The sequence below is a fragment of the Podarcis bocagei genome, assembly GCF_964188305.1.
Source record: "Podarcis bocagei genome assembly, chromosome: 9".
In the NCBI taxonomy this organism is placed as follows: domain Eukaryota; kingdom Metazoa; phylum Chordata; class Lepidosauria; order Squamata; family Lacertidae; genus Podarcis; species Podarcis bocagei.
In genome coordinates, this window is record NC_138134.1 from 48,907,596 (window position 1) to 48,933,253 (window position 25,658).

Genomic DNA, 25,658 nt, shown 5'->3' on the forward strand with positions numbered 1-25,658 from the left:
CCTTTATGTTCCTGCTGGTGCAGCAGGAATGTAAAAGAGGAGGAGTTAAGCTGATGAGTTGTGCAAGAGAAAGGTGTACATGCTCAGTGAGTGATCCCTTACATTCTGGCTGGGTTGTGCTTATTAGAGAAGGTGGGTGGACAATGACCCACATCTTATAATAAGCAGAACCTGGCTGGACCATAAGGAATGAATGAGCTTGTGCTTCAGCTGTTGCGCCTCTCTCCTCTTATCTCCCATGCTGTGGGTTTGCTGTTCTGCCACTCCCCTAATCATCTGTCGAAGGCACATGCCCCCTCTTACACTCCACTCAATTTGAGCCTGAGAGTGAGAACACACCGTTTTAGGCAAGAGTTGTGTCTTATAATATGTGCAATATATGAAGATTTCTCTATGCACCTTGGGTTCTTCAACCCTGGGTTCTCAACTATTAATAATTCTCTAAAACCTGTGGTCAGGGTTACCTTAATTTCTTGTGGAAGGCACAACCACCGCACTCCTGGAAAGTTGTACAAAAGCAATGCACTGCAGTTATCATAGTGTTGAGAACTAGGACTGGTACATGAGCTGAGTCTGGCAGGGTGAAGGGCTTGCTGGAAGAACAGGTTGAAAAAGTGATCCAACCGAGAAACATTTCCTACGTGACAAAAAGCACTGAACAAACATAAAGCAAAATTTAGAACAAGAAATGTCCTTCCATAACCTGTGTGCACAGCAGAAATTGTTTTATGGCAGGATACCACAATTTGACTTAACTTTCTGGGAGGCAGAAGGAAGCACAAGACAGCAAACCATAATTTCCCCTTTCATGATATTTGAACTTCAATAGCGTTGTTTGCATTTCATGATAATTCACAGTTAAAACTCTAACTTAGATATATAATATACAGCAAGGAGAAAAGTGGATGGGATTGGGGCATTCATGGCAAACCATTAACTATGCTGTTTAGAGCATGAGATTCAAATGGTATAAAAAAGAAAGGAACTGGAGGAAATTTCAGTTATGCACATTTCAGCATTTCACACACATTATTTTAGCCTTCATGTAAAACACTTTAATTACAACTAAAATTAAATCTTTGAAGACAATGACACATAATGTTTAATAGGAAAAAATACCACTTAAGGAAGTTTGACAATTAAGAGGTATATTAATAGTTCAAATATAAGAAATGAATAAAATGTTTTCTAAAATTTTACTGGGGAACATACTTTACAATGTTTTAGACATTGACTGTGATCCAAAGAACCATACAAGTTTTGCGCAACTATGATACCTGCCTAGGGTAGGAGGGAGTTAGGCTTGGAAGAGCTCCTGGTTGAAAATATAATCCTCAAGCCCAGAAGCAGGTGATTTTTACTAGCCAAAATATGAAAAATGTACATCCCTTTGGCCTCACCCCCTGCAGCACCTTTTCTATGGTTACAGAATCCAAACAACTTTGGGGCTTGTGTTTCTCTAAGAGGATCTCCCTAGGCCACATAGTGAAACATTCAAATGAAGTTTGAGCTATGGAATGGGGACGTACTGTTCAAAGAAAGTACAAACAATGTCACAGGGCATATGCAAGAATTTAAACAAGCATGGAATGTCTTTCATTCCAGTTTATGATTATGATTATTATTATTAAGTGGCATCTGGAAAGTAATGTGAAATATGAGTAAGTTATGATGCTCAGAACACAAAAATCATTCTGTCACTGAGAAATGAAGTAGGATAACCTTTAGCAAATTATGTCAAAGAAACACATAAATTACACATAGCCTGAAACTGCCCAGCTAGTTCTGTACACAATAAAGCTTTGAAATTGAGTTTCTCACTATGCTGCTTCAAGGCAAATCAATTTGGAACTGCAAGTTTGCAAATAAAGGGACAGGGATTTGTGATCCAAATGAAAATTCTCCTGAAATCAAGTTTCAAGCAACACAACATCATATCCAAATCCCAAATTTGCAAAAGGATTAGTAATTACAAAACAGAGTATACTTAGGAGTATTTTACCTGTCCAGAGAGCCATACATAAATTTCAAAGTCCGGACAACATCTGCAATCATGTTCCTTAGCTGAGAGAGAGGGACACTGTAAAACCAAAACAACTCCTCTAAGAATTGTGCTAACATAATACAATGAATACAGATACAGCTGAATGACAAAATGAGCACAATCCAGGAAAAGTTAATCAGTTGAAACTAAGTGTCACTGAAAGTAATTGAATGCTAGTTCTGAATTTAGGATTACCAGCTGTTACATAATGTCAGAAACTATCTACGTTATCCAGCAACAATATAAGAGGAGCTAGTGGCTTTTTTTAGACATTACCACCACCACCACCACCACCACTGTTTAAAAATGTCACTTAGAAAAAATATCTCACAAATTTACCTTTCAGCTGGAAGGCCAATTACAAGGAGATTATCCGATTCCTTCCAGTAAGCGACATGGATCAGTTTTCCACATAAAAACATTGATGAACTACAAAACATCAGCACACAAGGGAACAATTTATCATAAAAGCAGCTTATACAGAAATATATAGGCTAGAATACCTTGCCCCATAACTCTGATTAGCTGACCATAGTGGCTACATAGTAAAATGGTTAATTCTGTGATTTTGAGCTTATTATTAGGGGGAAGGTTGAATAGAGGGGGGTGAACTCTATCATCACCAATAACAATTCAGATTTCTTTTTCCTGATTGGTAATGTGGATGTTTTTGGCTACAAAGTTATATGATTTATTTTTTCAGTCAATGTTTTATTATTTCTTTATTTGTAAATTCCACAAGCAGCATAATTTATATGAGACAGTTAAACATTACTGATGTAAAACTAGTATATCTATAAAATTTGTGCCCACAAGGCAAAGCAGAGAAAAAGGAAGGAAATAAAGGACTCTGACCTGATTATATGTGTTCCTGTCATGTTTTCCAGTATGTCACACAGCGTAAGAAATATTCCTCTTACACTTTTCATTTTTTGGGAAGCTTCTGATATGGGATATTGGTAAAGAATTTCTTGCTGCCAAAAAATGCCAGTTTGTGTATCAGTTAAGAAAGGATTATTGATGAATTATATTTTAGCAGGTTTTAGCAGTCTCTCTCTCTCCCCCCCCCCCAATCTCCTACATGAAAAGCTGCAGGTAATGTTGCTTTTAAAATATCTTCGTGGAAAGCATATACTATCAATAGATAGTTCTATTTTGTTACAATTACTGTATCTATGAGTTGTAATGCTTAATTTTGTGGGTGATATTCAACGCTAGTCTGAAATAAACTGAAATATGATGTCACCTGTTTCAGGATACCATTGCATAATTATCAAAACCTTTTAAAACAAGACTCAAGATTCAGATTTCAGATTTAAAAGTCAATCTTAGGCATATTTACTTGGAAGTTAGTCCCACTGTGTCCCAGTAAGCTCATTTAGAATCGCAACCTTAATTATTATTCTTAACTAATTTAACTGTGTCCTGGAGGCTCTTTCCCTTTTTCTTTCTAGGCAGTACCAAAACCCCTGTTGGGAATTTTTTCTTTTCAAACTATTAAAAAGGACCTTCAATCTCACAACTGAGAGAACTGGCAAGTCTGTGCCACTTTCATTGAGTTTAATTATCTGTCTTTAAAATGCCCAACTAACAAGGATATTATTATGCATCAATCTGTCTCAACAAGGGGGGGTGGGCTTGTTTTTTTATCGCAATGCACAAAACGGAGAAAAAAAACCTTATTCCCTTTTAATGAACAAAAATACTTTTACAAGGTTCATCTATGAAATATCTATACTCTTTCTCAGGGAAAGAAAAGAAAATGCAAAACAAAGAACTTAGCAGCAGCTTCGCTTCTAAATATTAAGTGTTGGTAAGGTCTAACACGTATTGCTGCACCAGATTAGGCATCTTCAAAACAAACTGAAAGGAGTCTTGGGGGTTTAATGGGTACAAAAGCCAGGGATAATGGACTTAATAAAAGAAAAGAAATTGTAGTTGTAAACGCAGTGGTTTTTTTCTAAACAGAGCAGCATTCTATTAACTAGTTTGACAGTAAATAAATTACATTTTAATTTTGGTTGTTTCTAATGTAATGTACTTTTCCTCCAATCAAGAGAGCTTGGGCATTATGAGAGCACTGAATGGAATTCTTGACATAGAACTGTGCAGCTGAAAGAGCCTCCAAGAACTGGACTCTAAAAAAGCACCCTTTGTTGAAGAGTGTCTTTTCTCAGGGAAAGGAGATAATAGTCTGCCGCTCTGTGGTAAACAAAAAACCGTAGCCTCTATGAAACTCATTCAAATTCATGGTATTCAATTGGGAGCTATCTTATGAAAACTTCAGAATTTGCATACCAGAAAGGGCTTATGAAGCCCGAGTCCTTGGTTTAGATGAGCACTAAAATTCTAATGGTGTGGGCAGCACTTGCTCTGTTAAGGCACACACATCATATAAAGATGAAGCAAGCTCAGGTACACCAAGCTGAAACAATGGCATGTAACATTCATATTAATAGTGCAAGACAAGATTAAAACTAGCTGCAACAGTGATTTCCCTGCAGATTTATTTCCTTCAGCAGTTTTTTTGGGTACAAGGTATCAGTTGCCCCTGCTAAAACATTTTAAAACATTTTTTCACAGCACTAAAGTTGCTATTTAAAAAAAAACCGCAGCAGAAATTCACACACGGTTCTGAGTATATTTCATTATTGCTACTACTGTAGTTCAGAATTAGTAATGGGTTTCGAAATTCTTTATGTTAAGAATACATACCTCATCCTTAGATGTATCAGAATCCAGTTTGAGTGAGAGGTACATAATAATATGTGGTATACTTTGGATAGAAAACTGTGGGTCATTGTAATGGTCTCTCCACAACACTTTGAGCAGGTTATTCATGGAGGATTGTGTCTGCTTACATCTTTGTTGGGATGCATCTTTTGACTCAAAGAACGTTGTTTCAAATGTAAGCTTCACCTATTGTAAGAGTTAAAATATTTTAACAGCTTGTACCTGCTAGGTGAAGACTAGTTCTTTAAACTGCTTTTGAACTTAATCCCAAAGTGTGACAGTGAGCAGGTTTCACTATACAGTACAAGTGTTTGGCTTATTCAGAAGTTTTTAGCATTAGCCTGAAAAATAGTCAATTTCTGCTACAGTATAAGAATTAATTTCAATTGCAAAGCATCCAAGTTAAAGTTCTCTCCATAGGTTTGCTTTCAGTGATCCTGCTTCTCTTTTGGCTCAGCTTGTTCAGTACATGAGGAACAAGTGAAATATAATACAGCATTTTGGGAAACCTATGTGAGAAGCAATAAAATCTTTCTATTGAATACTATCCAATAGCTTTAGAAATGCAGGAAGCATTTAATTCATTGCAGCCATCTGCTATGAAAGGTTTTATCTGGAATGTTTGAGTAACATGCAAATCAATGCTCTACTAATAAATGGACAGGGAATTCACTAAACAAAATTGCCTATTCCTGTTCAAATGCCAGCATACTGCAGTAACTACAGCAACTCTGAGTCTAGCTAAAAGCAGCCAGTGAACTAGATTCTCATTGGATACCATCCAATGTTTAACATTAGTTTTAACTAACAAGTTCAGGCACAATACCATCTCTTATCCAAGGTCAAAAGACAAGGGGTGATAGTCAATGTTAGTTAGACAGATTGAAATCAATGGATTTATGTCTATTGATTTCAATGGTCTATTCCAAGTATGACTTTGCCCTTGGGGTGGAATTACATGCTTCTCCCTCCCCCACATTCCGAAACAAAGGGATATATTTTGAGGGGAGGCTGCATTTTATAGAGAAATGTACTTGTATAAATTACATGTAAAAACGCAGACTTCAAGTTTGTATGTTTTTCTTAAAACATTAATTTTTTAAAATTAAAAAACAGAATAGTATACCTGCATAGGACCAGGAATGCAAGACAAAACCCTTTCTATATTTTCAGAGTTTACATCAACATCATTTACTGCGACAAGAACATCTCCTGAAAGTTGAAAAAAAAAAGATTAAAATAGCAGCAGGCAAGCAGAACAAGAAAAGAACATATTTTTTGATAAGAAAGTGTGGCACAGAAGTTTTTCTGTTAAGAATTGGTTAAGCTACTACTGAACACTGAGGGTTAATTTGGTCCACAGGCCGAAGGTTTCCCACCCCAATGTAAAGTAATTCTTGGAAGGCCCAGTGTAAAAAACAACTTCCGGTTCCCCTCAAATAACATTTTCTTATTCTGCCTGCTTAGCAGAAGTTTATATAGAAGTCTGACTGACTCTTGAATTCATCTGTCAATCACATTCCTAATCTAATTACACAGTCATCACTGGAAGCAACAGAGGAATTCTTCAGAATAGTATGTGTGCTAACACAACTGAGAAGGAAGAGCACTGCCATGTTTGAACGTACCAATTCTAGGTTTCTCAGCATCAAGCAAGTTTTGAATTTCTCTATTTGCCCAGCCGGCACACATCTATTTCTACAAATTCAAATCAGACAGCCTGGCCCTCCCCAAAAAACACGCTGGAAGGGAGAGAGATGGAATTGTAGAGTGTCTCCCTGGGTTTGCTGGAAGATTAGCTCTGTCAGGCTTCTCCCTCATCAGCAGCCATTCCATTAGACGATGATGATGATAAAATTTCTACACCACCATAAACAGAACACCACCCCACAGTTTAAAAGGCAATAGATTATTTCATTAGCCAAAGGCTAATATAGGAGGGAAAGAGCGTTGGGACTGCAGAATCTCTTCACCTGATCTGTAGAAAGACCAGCAACTTCTTGAGCCTTCTCTCCTTGAAAAGTTTCCATTTTAGTCAGCCATTACAACTGAAAAAAACTTTTAAGTTTGAGTTTGTTTCCCCCACTCATCTCCTCCAAACCGTTTCCCTTTACTGCCATGTCTTTTTAGACTATAAATCTGAGTCTAATCAGCCCCGTTTAGGGAAGTTTTTAAATGTCTGATGTTTTATCATTTTTTAAATTATTATTATCGTTAATTCTGTTGGGAGCCGCCCAGAGTGGCTGGGGAAATCCATCCAGTATGGCGGGGTATAAATAATAAATTATTATTATTAATGAAATTTGTAACCCGCTCTAGGAATCATTTTTGGCTGATGAGCAGGATAAAAATGCTTTATATAAATCAATAGTGAGTATCAGTGCCAAGTGGCCAATATGACATCATCTTGCTTTTCTAAACTTTCTTTTGGAAAAAGCCTTCTGACTGTGTGGGATCTCCTCTCTTTCATCTCTGGTTGGCTTCTATGCCAGACAAACCATGGTTCATCAGTGTGAACCATGTCAATTTTGTTACCACTAACCTAAATTGTTATCCCTGCCCACAGCACCTCCCCACCCAAAAAAGATTCCCTGAAGAGAAATTACCACTAATCAATCAAACTAATATCTCAAAAACTAGAGAGGAAAAAATACGGAAATAAAGTTTCCTGTACTCAGCTATGGGATTCCATTTTTATTTATTTTGTTCCTGCAGCTGTAACATTAAAATTTTCCATTGTGGCTGGATAGAAACTGAATACCTAAAATCTAGCCACCAGAGTATCACCGTTATTACCTTTTCTTTAGGCAATTCCTTCATAATAATGCATTGCAGGAGTAAGCTGCTCAAAAATGTCATGATGACAGAAGTTGTAAAGGATGCCAATTTTCACTGAAAACTCACAATCTCGCCTCTTGTTAAGGCTCTTGTAGCTCCAAGCCTCTTTACCCACCTGGTTAATATGCCAGGTGTCTTACTTGGAATACAGAAAAATTAATTGGGGGGGGGGGAAATGTTGGATGGCAGGCAATAAACAAAAAGTGAAAAAATGAGTTTAGAAATCCTTGGTATGCTTTAGAAGTTAGCCAAAGTATATGCCTGTACTAGCATAAGCTCATTTAAAGGAAGATGGGCAAGCAAGAATATTTATCCACTTCACACTGTATCGGCAATGATTTAAAACTGCTGTTTTTAGATCACAAATAAAGCCTGAATAAAGAACCTCAATAGTTTTCTTAAAAACAGGGGGGTGGGGTGACACACATGTTCAAAAATCAGAGAAAGAGAGAACAAAATATCAATTTTCAGTACTTTAAAATCAGCTGCACCTGTGGCATTTTTAAAAAATCAGATCAGTTTGAAAATTGGCACTTTCATGGACCGCATCAGGTAGCCCATATATGCCAAGCTCAAGAATTTTAAGGCTTATAATTGCAGGCCATTGTTTTTCTTACTTAAGTAAAAGGGCACCTTAATAAGGTACAGAAATAGATTCATATATAAGGTGCACAACCGAAATATGCCATGCAAATTTCAGACAGCTGTCTTAAATAGCGGTCTTCTCAAAATTTATTTATTTGTATTGATTTAACAAAACGAATACACTGCTTGATAGTATCAAAAACTCTAAGTGCTTAATGATAAATATTAAAATTATAAATAAGAACAAGTAATTGGAAACATTCAAAAACAATTAAAATCAACAGTAAAGAAACTGAAAACATTTCAACATCAGTGTGTTTGGATATGCTGGCCTAAACAAAAATGTTTTAAACCAGCACCAAAAAGAATACACCAAAGTGTCTATCTGGTGTCAGCAGACAGAGGGTTCTTAAGTGTAGGTGCTGCTACACTAAAAGAATGATTTCTTGTAAGTGTGGAACTACTGTGTGGCAACCCACAGACTGAAGCAGCCAAGTGGGCACATTTGAGGTAAAGCGATTCTATAATAAAAAACCGTTTAGATGTTGGTTGACATGAATTCTACAGTGCTACTTTATATGCTAACAAATCTTACCAGTTATGATGATAGCTACCAAATATTCTTACTAAAGATGGCTAAACAAATATACGGATTTCCATGTATCAATGTTGTAATTAGTCAATGTCACATTGTGGTTAGGGAATGACTTCCACGAGGTTCACTGGATAGTCTTGAGAAAGCCTTGCCTAGCCCATCTTAGAAAGCTGTACGGAGGCAATAAATGAGGATGATGTAGGCCCTGATCCAGCTAAGGTTAGTTCTGAGTAAGTCCCGTTGCTTTCAGCGGAACACAACCACAACTAACGTTAGCTGCATTAAGGCCAGGAAATATAGTTTAACCTACCGTTCAGATAAGGGAGGAAAGAAACAAGAATAAAGAAAAGGAATAATTCAGGTTACAAATACATGAAAGGATTTATTGGCAGAACCCCAGCTAGCGAGATGGCAAATGTAATGAAGTGTTGCCATTTCCCAACAAACACTATGCTAGATTACTGCTCCAAGCTAACTCTACCCATAGCAGACCAAGTTTCATTATGTTCATAACTATTTTATTATGGACCCTGTACAAGGGTATCTGTCCTGCTGCTGGCCAGGCAGGATTGGTGTTCTTTTAAGAGTTTTAGCACAGAAGCATACAGCAGGCTTCCTCAACCTCAGCCTCCAGATGTTTTTGGCCTACAACTCCCATGATCCCTAGCTAGCAATACCAGTGGTTAGGGATGATGGGAATTGTAGTCTCAAAAACACCTGGAGGACCGAGGTTGAAGAAGCCTGGGCATACAGCATCATATCACCTTCATTTTAAGATGTACATGTATTTCCACTATAGCCTCTGCTTTCCAGTTTAACAAACAGCTTGTTTCTTTGGCAGTGAAAACTGCTGTGGAAACACAAAACAAAACACCATCTGGTTGCATGATTTTCTCCTACGTATCCATGCCTACTTCCATTTTTGGATTCCAAACAGGTCCTATTCCGACTTATTCCTGAAACAACATGGTAGAGAATTTAAAGTTTCAAAGTAAGTGGGGGTTTTGTATGTTTGCTTGTTTTTATAAAACTTTGCGATCACATCAGTGTCTTAAAATTAAAGCTAAGTGTTCATTTTAAAAGCAAGATGTACAGTTCGTTAAAAACTTTTCTAGTTCTAAATACACTACACTAACATATTTCTTTTGCCAAAAAAGCAAAATTTGATCAAGATATTTGACTAAAAAGCAATGTATTTGTGCTTAATTACAAGTTATTTCAGCCAACTATAACAAAATTTGTAACATACACATTTTGCTGTATGCCACATTTAGATCTAAAAGTACCCAGTGTTCACTGCACATCTATAATTTTAAAGTACTTTATAAGGAAATTATATATCTGGATGTGAGTTGGCAGAAGATGCAGCTCACTTACCAGTTCAAAGCCAAAGGACTGAAGTATGATAGAAAGAAAAACAGAACATAATATAAAATAGCAGTTGATAGCTTGGGATACTGCAAATATGCTTTTGTTCAATACTAATATGCTTTTGGGGAAAAAAAAGTTTTAATTCTTCATTGCCATTTTCCCAAGATGCCATATGCCTAAATGAACCTTCCATAAATGTAAAGTTCATAATCACTCAGTAGCATTCATAATGGATTTAATTTCTGCTAACATTAATGAGATTAGGTATTACATAATACCAGTATAACCAAAAGCAGAAGTGCCATTCAAGGAATTAAAAGGATACGTACACAAAAGGAAATCTTAACATTGTGAGTGTTTGCATGTAATTCTTTTTAAAGGAACAGTGTTTACTGGATGAGTATGTGTGCTTTAAAGCTACCACAACATGCTTGCTCAGGGAAGAAAAATAATATTGGAACCCAGAGAGGTATTCTATTGGAGATGTTTTACATTGAAATTAGGAAAAATATTCAAACTGTGACCGCCCCCGCCCCCCATACTTACTGTATTACTATACAGGCAACAACCATTTTAGGTGTGCCCAGTTGACACGTGATTGCCGACATGCAGGTCCTTTTAGACCTGGAAGAGGGCAGTTCAGAGTGCGCTTATGCCTGCTCTGCCGATGCACATGGGGGCCAGTAACGGAACTCTTGCACAACATGGTTGCTGCCTGCACATGCCGCAGGGACAAGTCTATTGTCAAAAGAGAGCAGAGATTCCTCGATCCATGGCAAGACTACAACCATGCCAACCAATTAAAAAGTTGTCACTTGGACTGAAATAAGTAACCCTTTCACCTCCCACAATACTGGGTTGCATGGCCAGAAATGCATAAATTGTGACACTTACCAATCAAGATGTGACCAGACTTTATTGCTGAGCTTCCTGGTATCAAACCGTGTACTACGAGTTTCTCTTCATTGGCACTTCTAGATTCAATACTGTGATTATGTTTTTCAGTTTTTCTCCATGGAGATTGATGGATAATCCCTATTAATGATTCCAGAAGCTTGAACTGTTCTCCTGTCTCAGCATTTGATAGCCTCTTCGGATTTACATAAAGGCAGACATCTTTGTACCATTGCTGGGCGACATCCTCCACCCTCTGACCAGAATGGTGTTTCAGTATGGATGCTGGGCCAGAGGCACGAACATCGCACTTGTCACTTGACATCTTCTTACTAGAATGTTTTGATAAAAACCTTTTATATTTCAATATTTTAGTGAACTTTTCCAGTCTGCGTTCACTCTTTCTATCTTTTTGAGATCGCTCACGAATAACCTCAGCTTCATTTTCACAAAACCTGACACGGTTCACCACAGGCATATCCAGAGAGGTGTCCGGAAGGAGAGTTTCTTCCTCATCTTCACTCAGCTCTAGATAGAATAATTCTCCATTTTTCTGTACGCTATCTAACCATTCAGGTTCAAGGTCACTGTGAAAGACAAGGGCAGTATTAGAATGACAGTGAAGACAGAATGACTTACAATGTGCTTAATTTTGCAGCCCTCTGGAGCTAGTAACATAAAAGTGCTTACAAGGAGGGGGATGGGATGAACCACAGACCTCAGTCTAAAGCAGCTGCAGTCAACAGAGACCTACTATTCAGATGCGGTGAAAGCATCTATCATAGAAACCAACATTATTGAAGCATTCTTTTCACACCCATGCCTCAATAAGCAACCATACATTTACAAGTGAGAGGTCTCATTTTGATTAAAAGGACAAGGCAACCTGCCCCATCTCCAGTTCAGTCTAAGCGCATGGAAAGAAAAGTATTTGCTGGGCATTATGAGCAGCATGCAAATTAAAACTATATTGCTGGCCTACATTAGAGAAATTTTTTGTTGTTACATCTAAAAATGTTCCTCATTTGACACTTCAGACTGATAAAAGCAAACCAAGAAAGCTACTTTTGCGTTTTTAAACATGTTTTTTATTAGTTAAGCAATTTAGAAATACTAATGCAGATTCCCTGCAATTGAATTACAGTGGCACAGTTTGCATGTAATGCTAAATAATGGATTAGTACAGTATTTATGAACTGCAGGAAGCCTTGGGCTTGTTCACAGCCCCCTCTTATATCCTGTGTGGTTAGAACAAAGACTTGGAAATTTTTACTTTTGACTTTCTTTAAATACATACAACTGGTGATCGTGGTTTATCCAATGCTTATTTTCAACAAGCCAGCTTCAGAAACGATGGTTTGACATTGGCTTGTTTTAAAACTGACTATGTTAGTGTTAAAATTATCACCCTCAGTTGAGACTCAACAAGCAGCCATGTTTAAAGGAAACCAAAAGTCATTTCCCCAGCAAATAGAGAAGGGAGTGGACGAGCCCATGGTATAGCAGGATGTGGCCAGATATGTGGGTGTGAGATGGAGTATACAACTCCATCACTCTTAACCCCATTATTTCAGAAAGGATGTTACTGACACTCTGACCTTCAGTTGTCTCCCTATGTCTACAGTCCACTATAAAATAGCTATGAAGCAAAACACTAACCTGCCCAGCTATTTGCTAACACTGCATCACAACAACACAGGATCTTTCTGCTTGTGCTCCTTCATGGACTGATCTTTTTCTCCCTAATGATTGGACACCATTCCCACTTTCTTCAATCAGTACTACAGAACTGTCTCTCTTACTATGTGCTTGCTTCATGGGACACAGCAGGATTACCAGACCGTTCTTAAAATGTTGCTACTCATGGCTTACCCAATTAAGTTGAATGGGTGCCTATCTAAAGTACCGAAACTGATCACTTGTCAACATGGAAAGTGATCAAGATGGAGCAGGGGTAGGTTGGTGGGTACAATATAGCCATCTGGCAAGAACATTTTGTTGTCAGACAGACACTACTCAGACAGGTCTAACAACAGCATACTATGACCAGTGGGTCTGTTTGATCCCAACAGATTTATACTATAATTTCAAGAAAATGGTGGAGGCAGCCTTTATGGTAAAATTTGAATTAACTTCTCAAAAGAGCTTCTAGTTCATATTAGGTCCTGCATTTTTGTGTGTGTGTGTGTGTGTGTGTGTGTGTGCAGACTTGCAAATTAAGGGTTATATCCAAATAACTCATACACAGCACAGATCCACTGAAATCATGACTGAGTATGGGTTAGTTGAATACAACTCTATGATTTGTACATAATTAGGAAATTAAGGCTGCAATCTCAACCCCACTTAACTGGGAGTAAATCCCAGGAAATTCAATAAGCCAATTTTCAGCAGACATGGTTAGGACCGTACTGTAAACCAAGGCCTATTCTACCAGCTCCCTTCCAAGTCTTACATTTCTGATTTTGACGTAGTTAGTGGTATATGGTACTGATCTGAGCACAAAATCAAGTTTCATATTTCCTTGCAACCTACAACTTATTGCATTATCCTACAACTCGTTTGATTTTATTAAGAGTCAGCAAATAAAACATCTGTACAAATTATGTGGTTTAAAATGTTACCAATAAAGAGGTACTGGAATTTAAGAGCTTATAATCTGTGTTCTGTCACTAAAACCAGATAGAAAATTTCAGATGCATTAGGATGCTTTTCTATTTTTAAGAGCAAGAGCATGTCAGATTACCAGGAAAGGATGAGAGGGACCTGACAGCAATTAAAATCCTACTCTGAATGGAAAAAAATCACAAGACAAAGAAAGGGTTTTTCTACGTGATTGAGAGAAGGAACAGGTTGGAAGGTAATAGCACTATTTAAATGTGCACATTGCTTCTGAGAAAGCCAGACTTCTGTTATACACTCTACATACTAAAAACCCTGGGGTCTAGCACTGCTGCTGGAAGAGCTGTATGCATTAAGACTTGACATGGGTAAGCAAATAAAGGGAGATTGAATTTATATGAATTGTGATGGGAAAAATGGTTTGTGGGCCAAAGGTGCAGAAAGAAAGAAGAGCACAATGGCTAAAAAAGTTTCCTGTTGCACTTTCCTACTCTTCCTGTCCCAGACACTTTACAGGTTGAATACAAATAAATCACCATGCTTTAACCCAGGAGAGGCTGCTAACATTGCAAGCATTACTAGTACTTGTCTGGATGAGGTGCAAAAACTGCTTTGCAGCATCAGGGTAGATGTGTGTATAGAAATACTGTGTGTATGTCTGGTAGTCTGTGTTTTGTGCTTTAATATTTCTTTGACCTCTGTTGATGCCAGAGTTCAAGGCCTTGTGCTGCTATGTTGGCAAACCTGTTCAGTGGTAGCTGCTTAGTAACAGGTTCTGAAAGTGGAGAGAAGGTATTTATAGACAGGGTCTGGATCAGGTAAATTCATTGTGATTGGTCTTGGAAAAATAGACTCCAGTAGGCTAGAGGTTCTTGACAGTGAAACTGTCTGTGATGGGAGTCAGATGAGGAGGGAGGTTTAGGTAAAAAACAGAGAATGTTAAAGGGGACAGCAGAGAGCTGTATATTAACACTATTCATCTCTGGTTTCGATCAGAAGTTCTATCCAAATATTTTTACCAAAATAAGGTTGCACAAGTGGGTTTTTAAAACCAGCTGAACGGTCCAAGCAATTAGAAGTACAACTGGAGAAGCTTTGGAGTAAGAAGCAGATTGTACCTAGTATCGAGACCCAACTGAGTAAATTTGGCTGAGGTGAAGGTTGAGGGAATTTAGCCTGTGGTAAAACCACTTAGAAGCTGGTGTCAGCAATAGTGGCTCTTGAGTCCTTAGAAATTGTCCAATACAAGAATGACCCCAATGTAAATATCACTATTCCCTTACATACAAAATATTCATTTGATAAATTATCTTAGTTAATAGTTCATCCTATTCCAGTGTCAGTATCAATCTCACACTTAAGCCTATGATACCAAGCTATTAGATGGATTTAAAAGCAATCTGAAGTAATTGGTGGCAGCAAAAAAGGGATATACTGAAGAATTCTAAAGTGGCAAGGAGTTCCGTAGATTATGAAATATAAAATTTAAAGAGTCACAAATATCTATACTTCTATGAAATAACAGCACCCCGATTACCTAGCTGCTGAAGGGCTTGAGGCTGAAGATGAACAGAGAGAGGGCATGTAAACCACAGATGCTACAACTGGGTAGAACAAAAGCAAAAACAGGGCTAGTGAGTGAAGACTTACATTTTATTCTTACACCCCAAAGGGAGGAATATCTGAATTTCTTGCCCAGGGCAACTGAACAATCAGCAGCCCTCTTTTCAGTAAGCCTAGCCAAGAATAAACAAAGGTGAGGAATTCCCATCTTTCCCATTCCAATATAGTTCATATTACACCATATTTTTATTTTTCCCAAAAATCAATTTGTGGGAACTGCAGTTTGTTAAGGGTGCTGGGAATTGTGGCTTTGTGGTGGGTAAACTACAGTTCAAGTTGCTCCTTTACATTCCTTCCCTTATGGTCGCTTTTAACCGTTTGTCCTTGTTTTTATCTTTTTAAGTTATGTATGGTATAATCACATTTTAATTATTCGTTTTTCGTTTTTCTCCCTTATCTGTTTTAAGTCTTATGTGTTCAGTTTATCTGTATGTTTTATCTTACGCTGGCCAAAATAAAGTTTGATATAGAGACTGAAATAGAGACAGTTCCCAGGATTCTCTGGGGGAAGTAAAATGCTTTAAATGTACAGTGTGTACATTGCACTAGGAGGCATGAAGAGTGTCCAAATGGTATATCCATCCATCATCAAAGATCCTAGTTCTACAGTTTGGAAAAGCTCAGTCAGCAGAGCATGAGGATCTTAATCTTAGGGTTGTGGGTTCAAGTCCCAAGCTGGGCCAAAGATTCCTGCATTGCATGGGGTTGGACTAAAGACCCTGGTGAGTCCTTCCAACTCCACAATTCTATTATCTGATGCGATGACTAAGGTTGGGGTGGAAGAAATCTCGATATTTTCGGAGTAGAAAATAATAACATATGGACAGATTTTTTAAAATAAAAAAACCGCCTAAATCCCAACATTTGGAAGTAAGAAACAGAAAACGCTGGAATAGCAGCAGCAGGAGGCCCCAGTTACACAGCGCCCCCTCCAGCGGTTCTCAACTTGTGGGCCCCCAGATGTTGTTGGACTACAACTCCCATCATCCCTGAGCTCTGGCCTTGCTAGCTAGGGGTGATGGGAGTTGTAGTTCAACATCTGGGGACCCACAGGTTGAGAAAGGCTGCGTCCACCCCCTTCTCTTCCTTACTCGGAGCCGCTGGACAGAGACGCAGAGCAGGAGCTTCCGCTGCCAGGCGAGAGTCGGCCTTCGCATTCCTCAGGCTGCTGCGGTTCTCGAGGAACCTCAAAGGGCAACGGCGACGCTTTGTCCATGGCGTCCGGAGGAAGCTTCCCCTCAGGGAGATCTGCAGCAGCCCGCCGCCATGACACCGAACTCCGGAAGCCCGTGGCACAGCACGTGACCCACAAGCGGCTCGCCGATTGGCGCAGGCTGCGGAAACCATGGCAACCTAGGAAGCTCCCTGAGCCCAAACTCTCCTCGTTGCAAAGAGCTGCTCTGCTCTGGATGTTAACAGGAAACGTTCTCTTTTATATACCCTGTGCATTCGTCGCCCTGCCTAATGATCTAAGGCCCACTCGGTTCAGTGGGCCAGGTACAGCCCACTGTACCTGCTCCCAGGTCATTTGTCAGTAGATTGCGTCGCAAGGCTACAGCCCTCGCACTTTACCTGCTCCCAGGTAAGGTGCGAGGACTGTAGCCTTGCGACGCAATCTACTGACAAATGAATTCAACTGGGTTCAACCCTAAGAGGGTTTCCCCCCTCTTAGATAAAGTGGGTTTGGGCGCCTTGCAGCGCAATCCTGCGCACGTGCAAATCCTTGCTCACGTGTAAATTCAGTGGGACTTATTCCTAGGTAGAAGGTGCTATGGATCATTGCCTTACAGCTCAATCCTACGCACGTTTATTCAAGTGCCAATTCCAATGCGTTCAGTGGGCTTACTCCCTAGTAAGTGAGTTCACGGTTGTGTTCACTAGAACGTAAGTGCCATTTAACTCTCTGGTCAAACATGCCTAGTACTGAACTCTTAAGGCTGCAAGTCTTGGAAACCTTTCAGTTGCATTCTTATCTGAGGCACTTCATAGGTCTGGATGAGGAGTAGGAAACGTTTCTTCTCCAGCTTGAAAGCAGAGGAAGAGCCAAGCATAACTTCAATGAGGAGAGATGTATATGATATGCAGTCAGATGTTATTTGTCAGCAATTTATAGAGGAATTGCTTGTCATGCAGGTAGTTCTTCCAAAAACTGCTAGCACATAGCAGTCACTGGGTGCCATTTCAGTTTTTCATTTTAGGTGCCATTCTCATTTTTTTTGTTCTAGAGATGCACAGCCAATGTTTTGACTAGTAAATATTTATCCCGTTCCTCTCCTGTATGCTATAGTTGGGGCTTACAGCCTACACCTATACTTACTTACTTAGAAATAAGTCCCTCTTTTGAACTAAGCACATTTCTAAGAAGAAAGCACACTTTATTTTCTAAACATTAAAAAGAGTGTTCCAATCGTCAGTTTCTTGGATAAATCTCAAAAGGAGTAAATGTAGATTGTGACTCATCAGTGAAGAAATGGAGAAACAACGTGTAATTTTAACAACTGCCATTCTTGGCTTTAATTTCTTGTGGTTATGTTAAGCAATAGCAGTAGTCATGCTGAACTGCTAGTTGTATAAGCAACATTAAGTCTCCTGTTACACAGAGGCTACCGTCTGCTCCTCAGCAGTATGTCCAGCACCAGGGTCTATAAATTAAGTTATATGAAAACAGCAAGGGATGATTTCTTTATTGCACAGTCTGTAAGTAAAGCTCACTGGAGATGTCCTGCAGTATTTTAAAGTCTTTTTTGTTGTTATTTTCTGTTCCGTCTAGACTAGGAATTAAAGGCAGGTTATTACAACACTACCATTTGCCATTACAGTCAGGGAGACAAAGTGATGTGCATACCTTAATCAGCAGAGTGAATACTACTCCCACTTATCTTTTGTTTCTGCATTTGATATAGTGTACTATACTTCAGAAAAACTAAACTGTGGGAAAGAAGCAATTATCCTTGTCACAGAAATTTTATTTACTGAGGCTACAGAAGAGGTAGACAACATGGTGCCCTCCAGATGTTACAATCACTCTTGACCATTGAACAGACTGGCCAAAGCTGATGAGAGATGCAGTCTAGTAACATGGGACCATGTTGACTACCTATTACCTACAGCAACATTACACCAATAAAGTGTGAAGGATGGATAACTATTTTTACAATGTTTAATTTTGTGTATGAAGTAGATGGAGGAAAAGAAAACAGTTCCTCTCTCTCCAAAAAGAGTCAACTATGTTTGCCTTCAGAAGAATTAATAGTCTGTTAAATGATGCTTTCTCAGTAAGTAAAATAAACATATATATGATCATTCAGTCTTACAGATGTCTAGCTGCTGAAAAATAGGTTGATATAGACACAAAACATTTAAACTCAAAGGATATAAAAACTAAATCCATGCATTAAAATAGTTACATCATTCACTTGCAATTAAGCACCCCACAATTTTGATTTAGAGTAATAATCACACTTTCCCCAACTTTCTCAGAAAGGGTGTGTATGGGGGGGGGGACTTCATCTAAGCCAACAATTTTAAGTACTATATGTATCTTAATAAAGATCATTACCATAGTCACAAGTATCTGTGTGTCTCACATTATAATGTGCAATGTGTTGGCAGGCATAAGGGCAACGTTAAGGCCTATCAGACCTGGCCAGTGCCGTATGAGAACTGAGGATGCACCTTATAATATATCACAGACTCCTCTGCTATATGCAGAATTATGACACTGAGCATTTTCCACATGGAAACGATGGGAGAAAATAAAATAATTAGAAAGGGGGGGTATGAGGGTGTGTGTGATGCATGTAACCCCAGCTGTGTGTAGGAAAGAAAGTGAAGGCAACCCTATTTAGGGAAGTTTGTAATGTTTGATCGTGTTTTTAATGTTTTGTTGGGAGCCACTCAGAGTGGCTAGGGAAACCCAGCCAGATGGGCAGGGTATAAATTATTATTATCATCATCAGAGGGGAGAGAAAAAATTGTAACACATATCACATTCCAAGGGGAAGCATTAACTAAGGATGGGGAATCAGTGTGCACTCCAGATGTTGTTGAACTCCAAGCTCTCCTCACCCTTGAGGCAGGCATGGCCAAACTTGGCCCTCCAGCTGTTTTGGGACTACTGTACAATCCCCATCATCCCTAGCTAACAGGACCGGTGGTCAGGGATATAGGGATGGTAGTCCCAAAACATCTAGAGGGCCAAGTTTGGCCATGCCTGCGACCATTGGCCATGCTGGCTTGGGCAGATGGGAGCTTGAGTTCAGCAACATCTGGAGGGCTCCCGGCTCCCCATACCGGCACTTTCCCTTAGTCCACAATGGTTCGCACTCACCTATGCAGCAGGATGCTCTGAACGGAATCCAGATCCTCCAGGTTCCTGGTGACAGGTCTGGGGATTCTGCGCTTGCTAACGCGGAACATGCTGCGGAAAGAGACGGCGCCTTTTCCTCCTCATTGCCGGGGTGCAAAGCCTCGTTTGCAGAGTCCATCGGGATTCATGCACAATCTTGCAAAACCGCTCCTCGACTCCAGACAAGGTAAACAGCGCAGAGAAGGAGAGATGGGTCGTCGAAACCTACCAAGCTGCTAGCAGCCCTTTGAGTCCGGGAGTTGGAAGCAACTTACTTCCCAATCTCTGGCGTCTGTAGCACCCGGCGATCTCCACCTCCTTCGAAGATCTCACTTCCCCACCTTCTTCCCATGGCCAGCTGCAAGCGGGAGAGAGCCCTAATCTGCCGTTGCAACAGCAAACTACTTCTGCAGATGAAACTTCGCGGTTTGCTGCTCTAGTTTAGCAGAGCAGGTGGGACGCCTGTCCGCCCTCCCTCCTCCTCCTCTCTTATTCTCCTGGGTCTTAGAGTCCCCTCAAACTCTGAAAATTAGGCAGGGCTCGTGCCATTTTAAAATCGAGACACGAAAAAGCTGCAATTTTATGTGAACTTAGCCGGGCGTCAGTCCCATAGAGCTCAATGACACACACTTGGTTCTGAATAAACGTGCTTAATCTCAGGATGCCAAAAATATGAGCTCTCTTGTGATATTTGTGTGCTTTGTTTCTGAAGGGTGTTCATGCAACACAGAAAACAGCATTACAAGTGGTTTAAGCAAAATTGATTTACTCCATAGCGAAAATATAGCTGCCATCTGTGCTATACACTTGAAGCAGCATCGTACTACTTTAAACAGACATTACTTTCTCCAAAGAATCCTGGAAACTGTAGTTTGTTAAAGGTGCTCAGAGTTGTTAGGAAGAGAATCCCTATTCCTCTTCTGGAGCTAACATTCCCAGAGTTTCCTGGGAAGAGGGAATGATTAACCACCCTGGGAAATGATACAAACAATAGCTTAGCAAACTATATTTCCCAGGATATTTTTTATTATTTTTTTTGGGGGGGGAGCCTTCATTCTTTACTGTATTTTTATTCAGTACCAAATGTACATTTGTTGAGATGGGTATCTGATTTCTGAGAGGAAAAGGGTAAGAAATATCATATAAAATTAACATTACCCCGTCCTTTGTGCCTGATTGTGAAACAGCTGACAACTGGACTTCTCTTGATACACACAGGGTTGGGGGAATATGACTGTTGAGAATTTGTTCACATTAAAACCCCCGGCACACAGCCTTAGGTGTTTTTGTAGGCACCAAAATAAAATAATAATAATAAATCAACAATTATTAAACACACTCCAGTTAACCTCAGATTCAGGAAACAGCTGCAAATGCCACTGGAGAAAAATGACTGCAGGTCATTTCAGGAAGCAACATGGAAATACACCATAAAATTTTGTACAGCTAGTAAAAAGGTAAAGGTAAAGGACCCCTGGCAGTTAAGTCCAGTCATGAACGACACTGGGGTTGTGGTGCTCATCTTGCTTTACTGGCCAAGGGAGCTGATGTTTGTCCGCAGACAGTTTTTCCAGGTCATGTGGCCAGCATGACTAAGCCACTTCTGGCGAAAGCAGAGCAGCGCACGGAAACGCTGTTTACCTTCCCGCTGGAGTGGTACCTATTTATATACTTGCACTTTGACATGCTTTCGAACTGCTAGGTTGGCAGGAGCTGGGACCGAGCAACGGGAGCTCACCCCGCTGTGGGGATTCAAACCGCCAACCTTCCGATCGGCAAGCCCTAGGCTCAGTAGTTTAGACCACAGCGCCACTCGCGTCCAGTACTTCACCTCATATAGGTGAAATAAGAGGAGTTTGCTTAAGTGTAAGAGGGTGTGTTTTTACATACCAGAGATAATGAGATTAGTAGAAAGTTTCCACAAGCTAGGGTATTTCTTTTTGAGGGTATGGTGTAGTATGAATTAACTCAAGGGGTAAAGTACTTGCATACAATGACAGTGTATTCTAGGTTGACCTTATCTAATTCCCTTTTTCTCCATGCTGTGGATCTGCCCCTTACCCTGTCCCCATCCGTTCACTCTGACCAACTGAGGTAATTAATAATAATAATAATAATAATAATAATAATAATAATAATAATAATTTATTTCTACCCCGCCCATCTGGTAGGCATTCCTTCTGCAAATATTTCATCATTGCATTTGCGTTGCAAATATTTCATTATTGCATACTTTTACAACAGAAAGAGTGGAGCATATTTGTGATCAGATCAGTAAAGGACAGACAGGTGGTAGTGCAGCTAAGCAGAGCCCATGAACCAAGCATATCAGCTGGCTGGCACTCATGTTAATGATACCAGGCAGGACTTGCGCACCATGTGGACCTAGAGCTCCCATCAGCACCAGCACTACCCAAGAAAGCCTCATCAGCTGTAGTAATGCCACTGACAGCCCAATGGCAACAGCAGTGGGCGCTGAAATTTGTCCCACCATTTGCATGTGTGTGTGATTCAATCTTCCCTGAGCAGTGGACTATCTCTTGTTCAGAAGGTTCTGATGCTCACTTTTAAAGTCTTGAATGGGTTGGAATAAACTCACTAGATAATGTCTTGCCTCCACATCAACATACCTGTATATTCAGACTGTCTCCTCTAGGTGACCCCACCATTTGAGGAGAGGCAGGTAGGAAGAACAGCCAGGGCCTTCTTAGCAGTAGACTACTCTTTCCAGAAAATATCACCCAGTACCTACTTAGTTTTCAGTGTCATAATAAACCTTTTTAATGTCCCAGGCCTTTTAATAACTTCTTAATTTGGATGGAATTAGATTTATGCAGCTTTATCTGCTGTTTTTAATATGGGACGACAGAGGACGAGATGGTTGGATAGTGTTCTTGAGGCTACCGGCATGGGTTTGACTAGGCTGCGGGAGGCGGTGGAGGACAGAAGTGCCTGGCGTTCTCTGGCCCATGGGGTCACGAAGAGTCGGACACGACTGAACGACTAAACAATAACAACATCTGCTGTTTTGACTGTTGCTGTTCTTTTGTAAAATTACAACCCATCCTTTCTATTGAATGTAATTTGCTTGTGTGCGTGCGTGTGTGTGTAAAGTTGCTCTGTTAACCTTGATAAATCCCTTAATAAATGTATTAGACAAACCCCACAAAGATATGTTCTATGTTTGAACGTATAGCTTACAATCATCAATCTAGTTTGAATACTGATTATTACATATGGATTTCCTATATTAATTTACATGCTTAAGTCAAGATCATATGAGTGTTTTTATTGTTAATGTTAACTGACAATGTTTCTTTTTATGTTTTAGTTACAGAAATAAAATTAATTTAACCCCTCAACACATATTTCTTAGAAAAGAGGATTGACTTTGCAATGCTTGCAACTGCAATACTCAAACATGTGAAATTGGCTCAAGTTGCAATTAGAGCACTCAGCCGGTAAGAAACAGCAGGACCTCTGCTTAATTTCTCCCAGAGAGTCTACAACCTGAAACATTTTTATTTAGAGAATCACTCATAAAACAGTCACACAATATTGGCTGTTTAAGCAGGTGAAATACTTTTAACTCAGTAAGACTTACTTTGGAATAGATGTGGCTAGAATTCAGTCAACACATCTGATCATGCTAACTTTGTATCTCTATTATTATTGGTTAAAAAGCAAGCCATAAATATATTCCATTTACAAATGCTTTAAAACCCCAATCAACCACTTGGAAATGGAATAATTTTGTAGATTCTTGCTTTGTAGATTTACCTTGCAGCAGGCCACCATTTTGCTATCAAAACACCAATGCATATTTGAGAAGAAATGGCTCATAACATTTTCTTTGCCATGGCCTCATCATCTTCTCCAGAACGTCTATAATGATATAAGGTCTAAAACAGGAGTAGTCAGTGTGCTGTCCTCCAGATGTTGTGGGACAACATTTCCCACCAGCCACCACCAGAATGGCTGATGGTCATCACATTTGCTGCTAAGAGGTTTTCACACATGACATTTAAAACCTTTGTTGTCTCTGTAATGTGAATGTGAATTCTGTTCTGGTAAATTTCACTGCAAAAGGGTCATGTCTGTTTTCTATCCGAAGCTGACTTTTATTTGCAGATGCAGATGTGTGATATGAGAAAGGTTTGAAGATACTTTCAGGGTCAAGTGAAGGTACCCAAATATATTCAAGGCTGGCTCAAGATAGTTTACTACCTGAGTTGGAATAGCAAATGGTACTTCCCCTCCAAAACAAAACAACAAAACAAAACAAAACAAAACAAAACATGGCAAAACAAAACAAGATTGATCAAATTATTTTGCCACCTAAGGCAGAAAATCCCACAAGCACCTCTTGCCCTCCCTGACAGTAAAAATACAACATAATTAAATATCTAACAATTTGCTGCCCTTCCATGAAACCCAAAACCAGCTGTTTGGGGCAGCGACCTCCCTGTGCCTAATGGCAGAGCCACATATACCAACTCTCAACTGCTAAAACTCATCTGACTCCAGTCATTACCAAATAGGCTCTTAATTGAGAGCAACATGAGATTTTTACTGAGGCAAATTAGCTCAGCAACAGGTAGTGGGTCACAGCAGCCTTTAGGCTCAGGCTAGATGACAGGAAAGTCAAGACTATCTGGGCTAGAACAAGCAGTTCAAGTTTATGGAGACTTGGGGAAGGAGTTCAGAACTGTGCTGAAGCAACAGAGTTGTCCTAACGGGTTTGCCCACCTGTCCACCAAGCTTTTAAAGAAAGGCAAGGCAAGCTTACTTGCGAGACTCTTGTGCCTTGCAAGATTGCTGAGCATGTAGATGCTCACTACATCAGGGAGGATGAATCTGTCCCCAGCAATGGGAGTGTTGCTGGGTCCTGGGTGACCAGGCTGTGTCTCCTGTCCTGATTCTGCTTCCTGATTCTGCGGTTGAATGATCCCCTATCCTGGATTCTATTGCTTCCCTCTCTGGGAGGGAAGAGGGGAAATGGGAGACCTGCTTTCCCATCCAGAGCAGCCGTATCCTGGGAGAAGGGAGTACCTGCCTCCTCCAGCCTTTATTTCCCTGTCTCTGATCACCACCATGTCATCCCCTTGTTCCCCCACCTCATGTGTCTCAGCCTGCCACTCCACTTGGCAACGTCTCAGGGCTCACAATAAAAAACAAACTTAAGGGATTTGCTATGGTTGAGAAGGATTAGAAGAAGTTTGCCAGTACCTTTTCCCACAGATCTGTATCACAGATGTTTCCTGTAGACACCAAAATTGAGTACTCTCTTACAAAAGACCAAACTTAAATATTGCTCAAGAGCAGTTTCATTAAAAACCAGAAATAGCTTCACCAAAAGTTGTTTATGTTAAAATAATGGAGACAGCATAAAAGAAAGGAGGAAATTGATTGCTCGGGGTCCTAGCACAATTACTGAATGCTGCTGATTTCATAGTATGCAATAATGTTTACCTCAAATTTTGATGGAGGTTTTATTTAAATCATGTTTTATTGGTGGCATCTTGCAATTGTCATGTTTTAAACAGCATTTTGTTAACTAGCCTGGGATCCAGCTTGGAGAAATGGTGGTTTAAAAAGGTTAAATAAATAAATAAATAAATAAATAAATAAATAAATAAATAAATGGGTCTGTGCCTGTACAATTTCCCCAGAGTTATATGAGTCCAATCTCTTTTGTTGCCCAGTGGGCCTGGGACACTGTCCAAGAGCAAATATGATGGTATGTATCTGTCTTCCTTTAAATCCCTCCTCACACTGTATCTTTTCAGCGAAACCCTATTTTTACAGTGGCCGAGGCATGTAAGCTTGGAGCTAAGCATTCTTCCCTCATGGCCTGTGATTTTCTGACTTCTTCTTCTCTGTATTCTTTGTTGCTCCTGTGTCTCCTTCCCTTCTCTCTCATCTTCTCCCACTGTCCAGGTTGTCAGCTCCATGGGGCAGGGAGCTGTCTCTTTTGTTTATAGCTTTTTACAGGCGTATATGTA

At 39.7% G+C, this 25,658-nt stretch overlaps 1 protein-coding gene across 3 annotated transcripts in view; it reads right to left on the reverse strand.

Annotated features, from left to right (window-relative positions):
* The window catches only part of INTU (inturned planar cell polarity protein), a 30,513-nt gene extending 10,461 nt beyond the window's left edge, over nt 1-20,052 (reverse strand). Inside the window, exons 1-8 of one of the 3 annotated variants that reach the window (XR_014011578.1) lie at nt 16,397-16,600; nt 11,061-11,647; nt 5,904-5,989; nt 4,760-4,963; nt 2,900-3,018; nt 2,384-2,473; nt 2,003-2,080; nt 465-654 (exon numbers count right to left, since the gene is read on the reverse strand). Coding sequence is in view for 2 of the 3 variants with exons in the window: in XM_081208068.1 (XP_081064194.1) it covers nt 465-654; nt 2,003-2,080; nt 2,384-2,473; nt 2,900-3,018; nt 4,760-4,963; nt 5,904-5,989; nt 11,061-11,647; nt 16,397-16,521 (1,479 nt within the window). In the remaining variant the exon portion in view is untranslated. Of the gene's footprint in view, nt 1-464; nt 655-2,002; nt 2,081-2,383; nt 2,474-2,899; nt 3,019-4,759; nt 4,964-5,903; nt 5,990-11,060; nt 11,648-16,396; nt 16,601-19,635 lie in introns of those variants that run through there. The other 2 variants (XM_081208069.1, XM_081208068.1) reach the window with 2 other exon arrangements.
* Between the last annotated feature and the right edge of the window lie 5,606 nt (nt 20,053-25,658).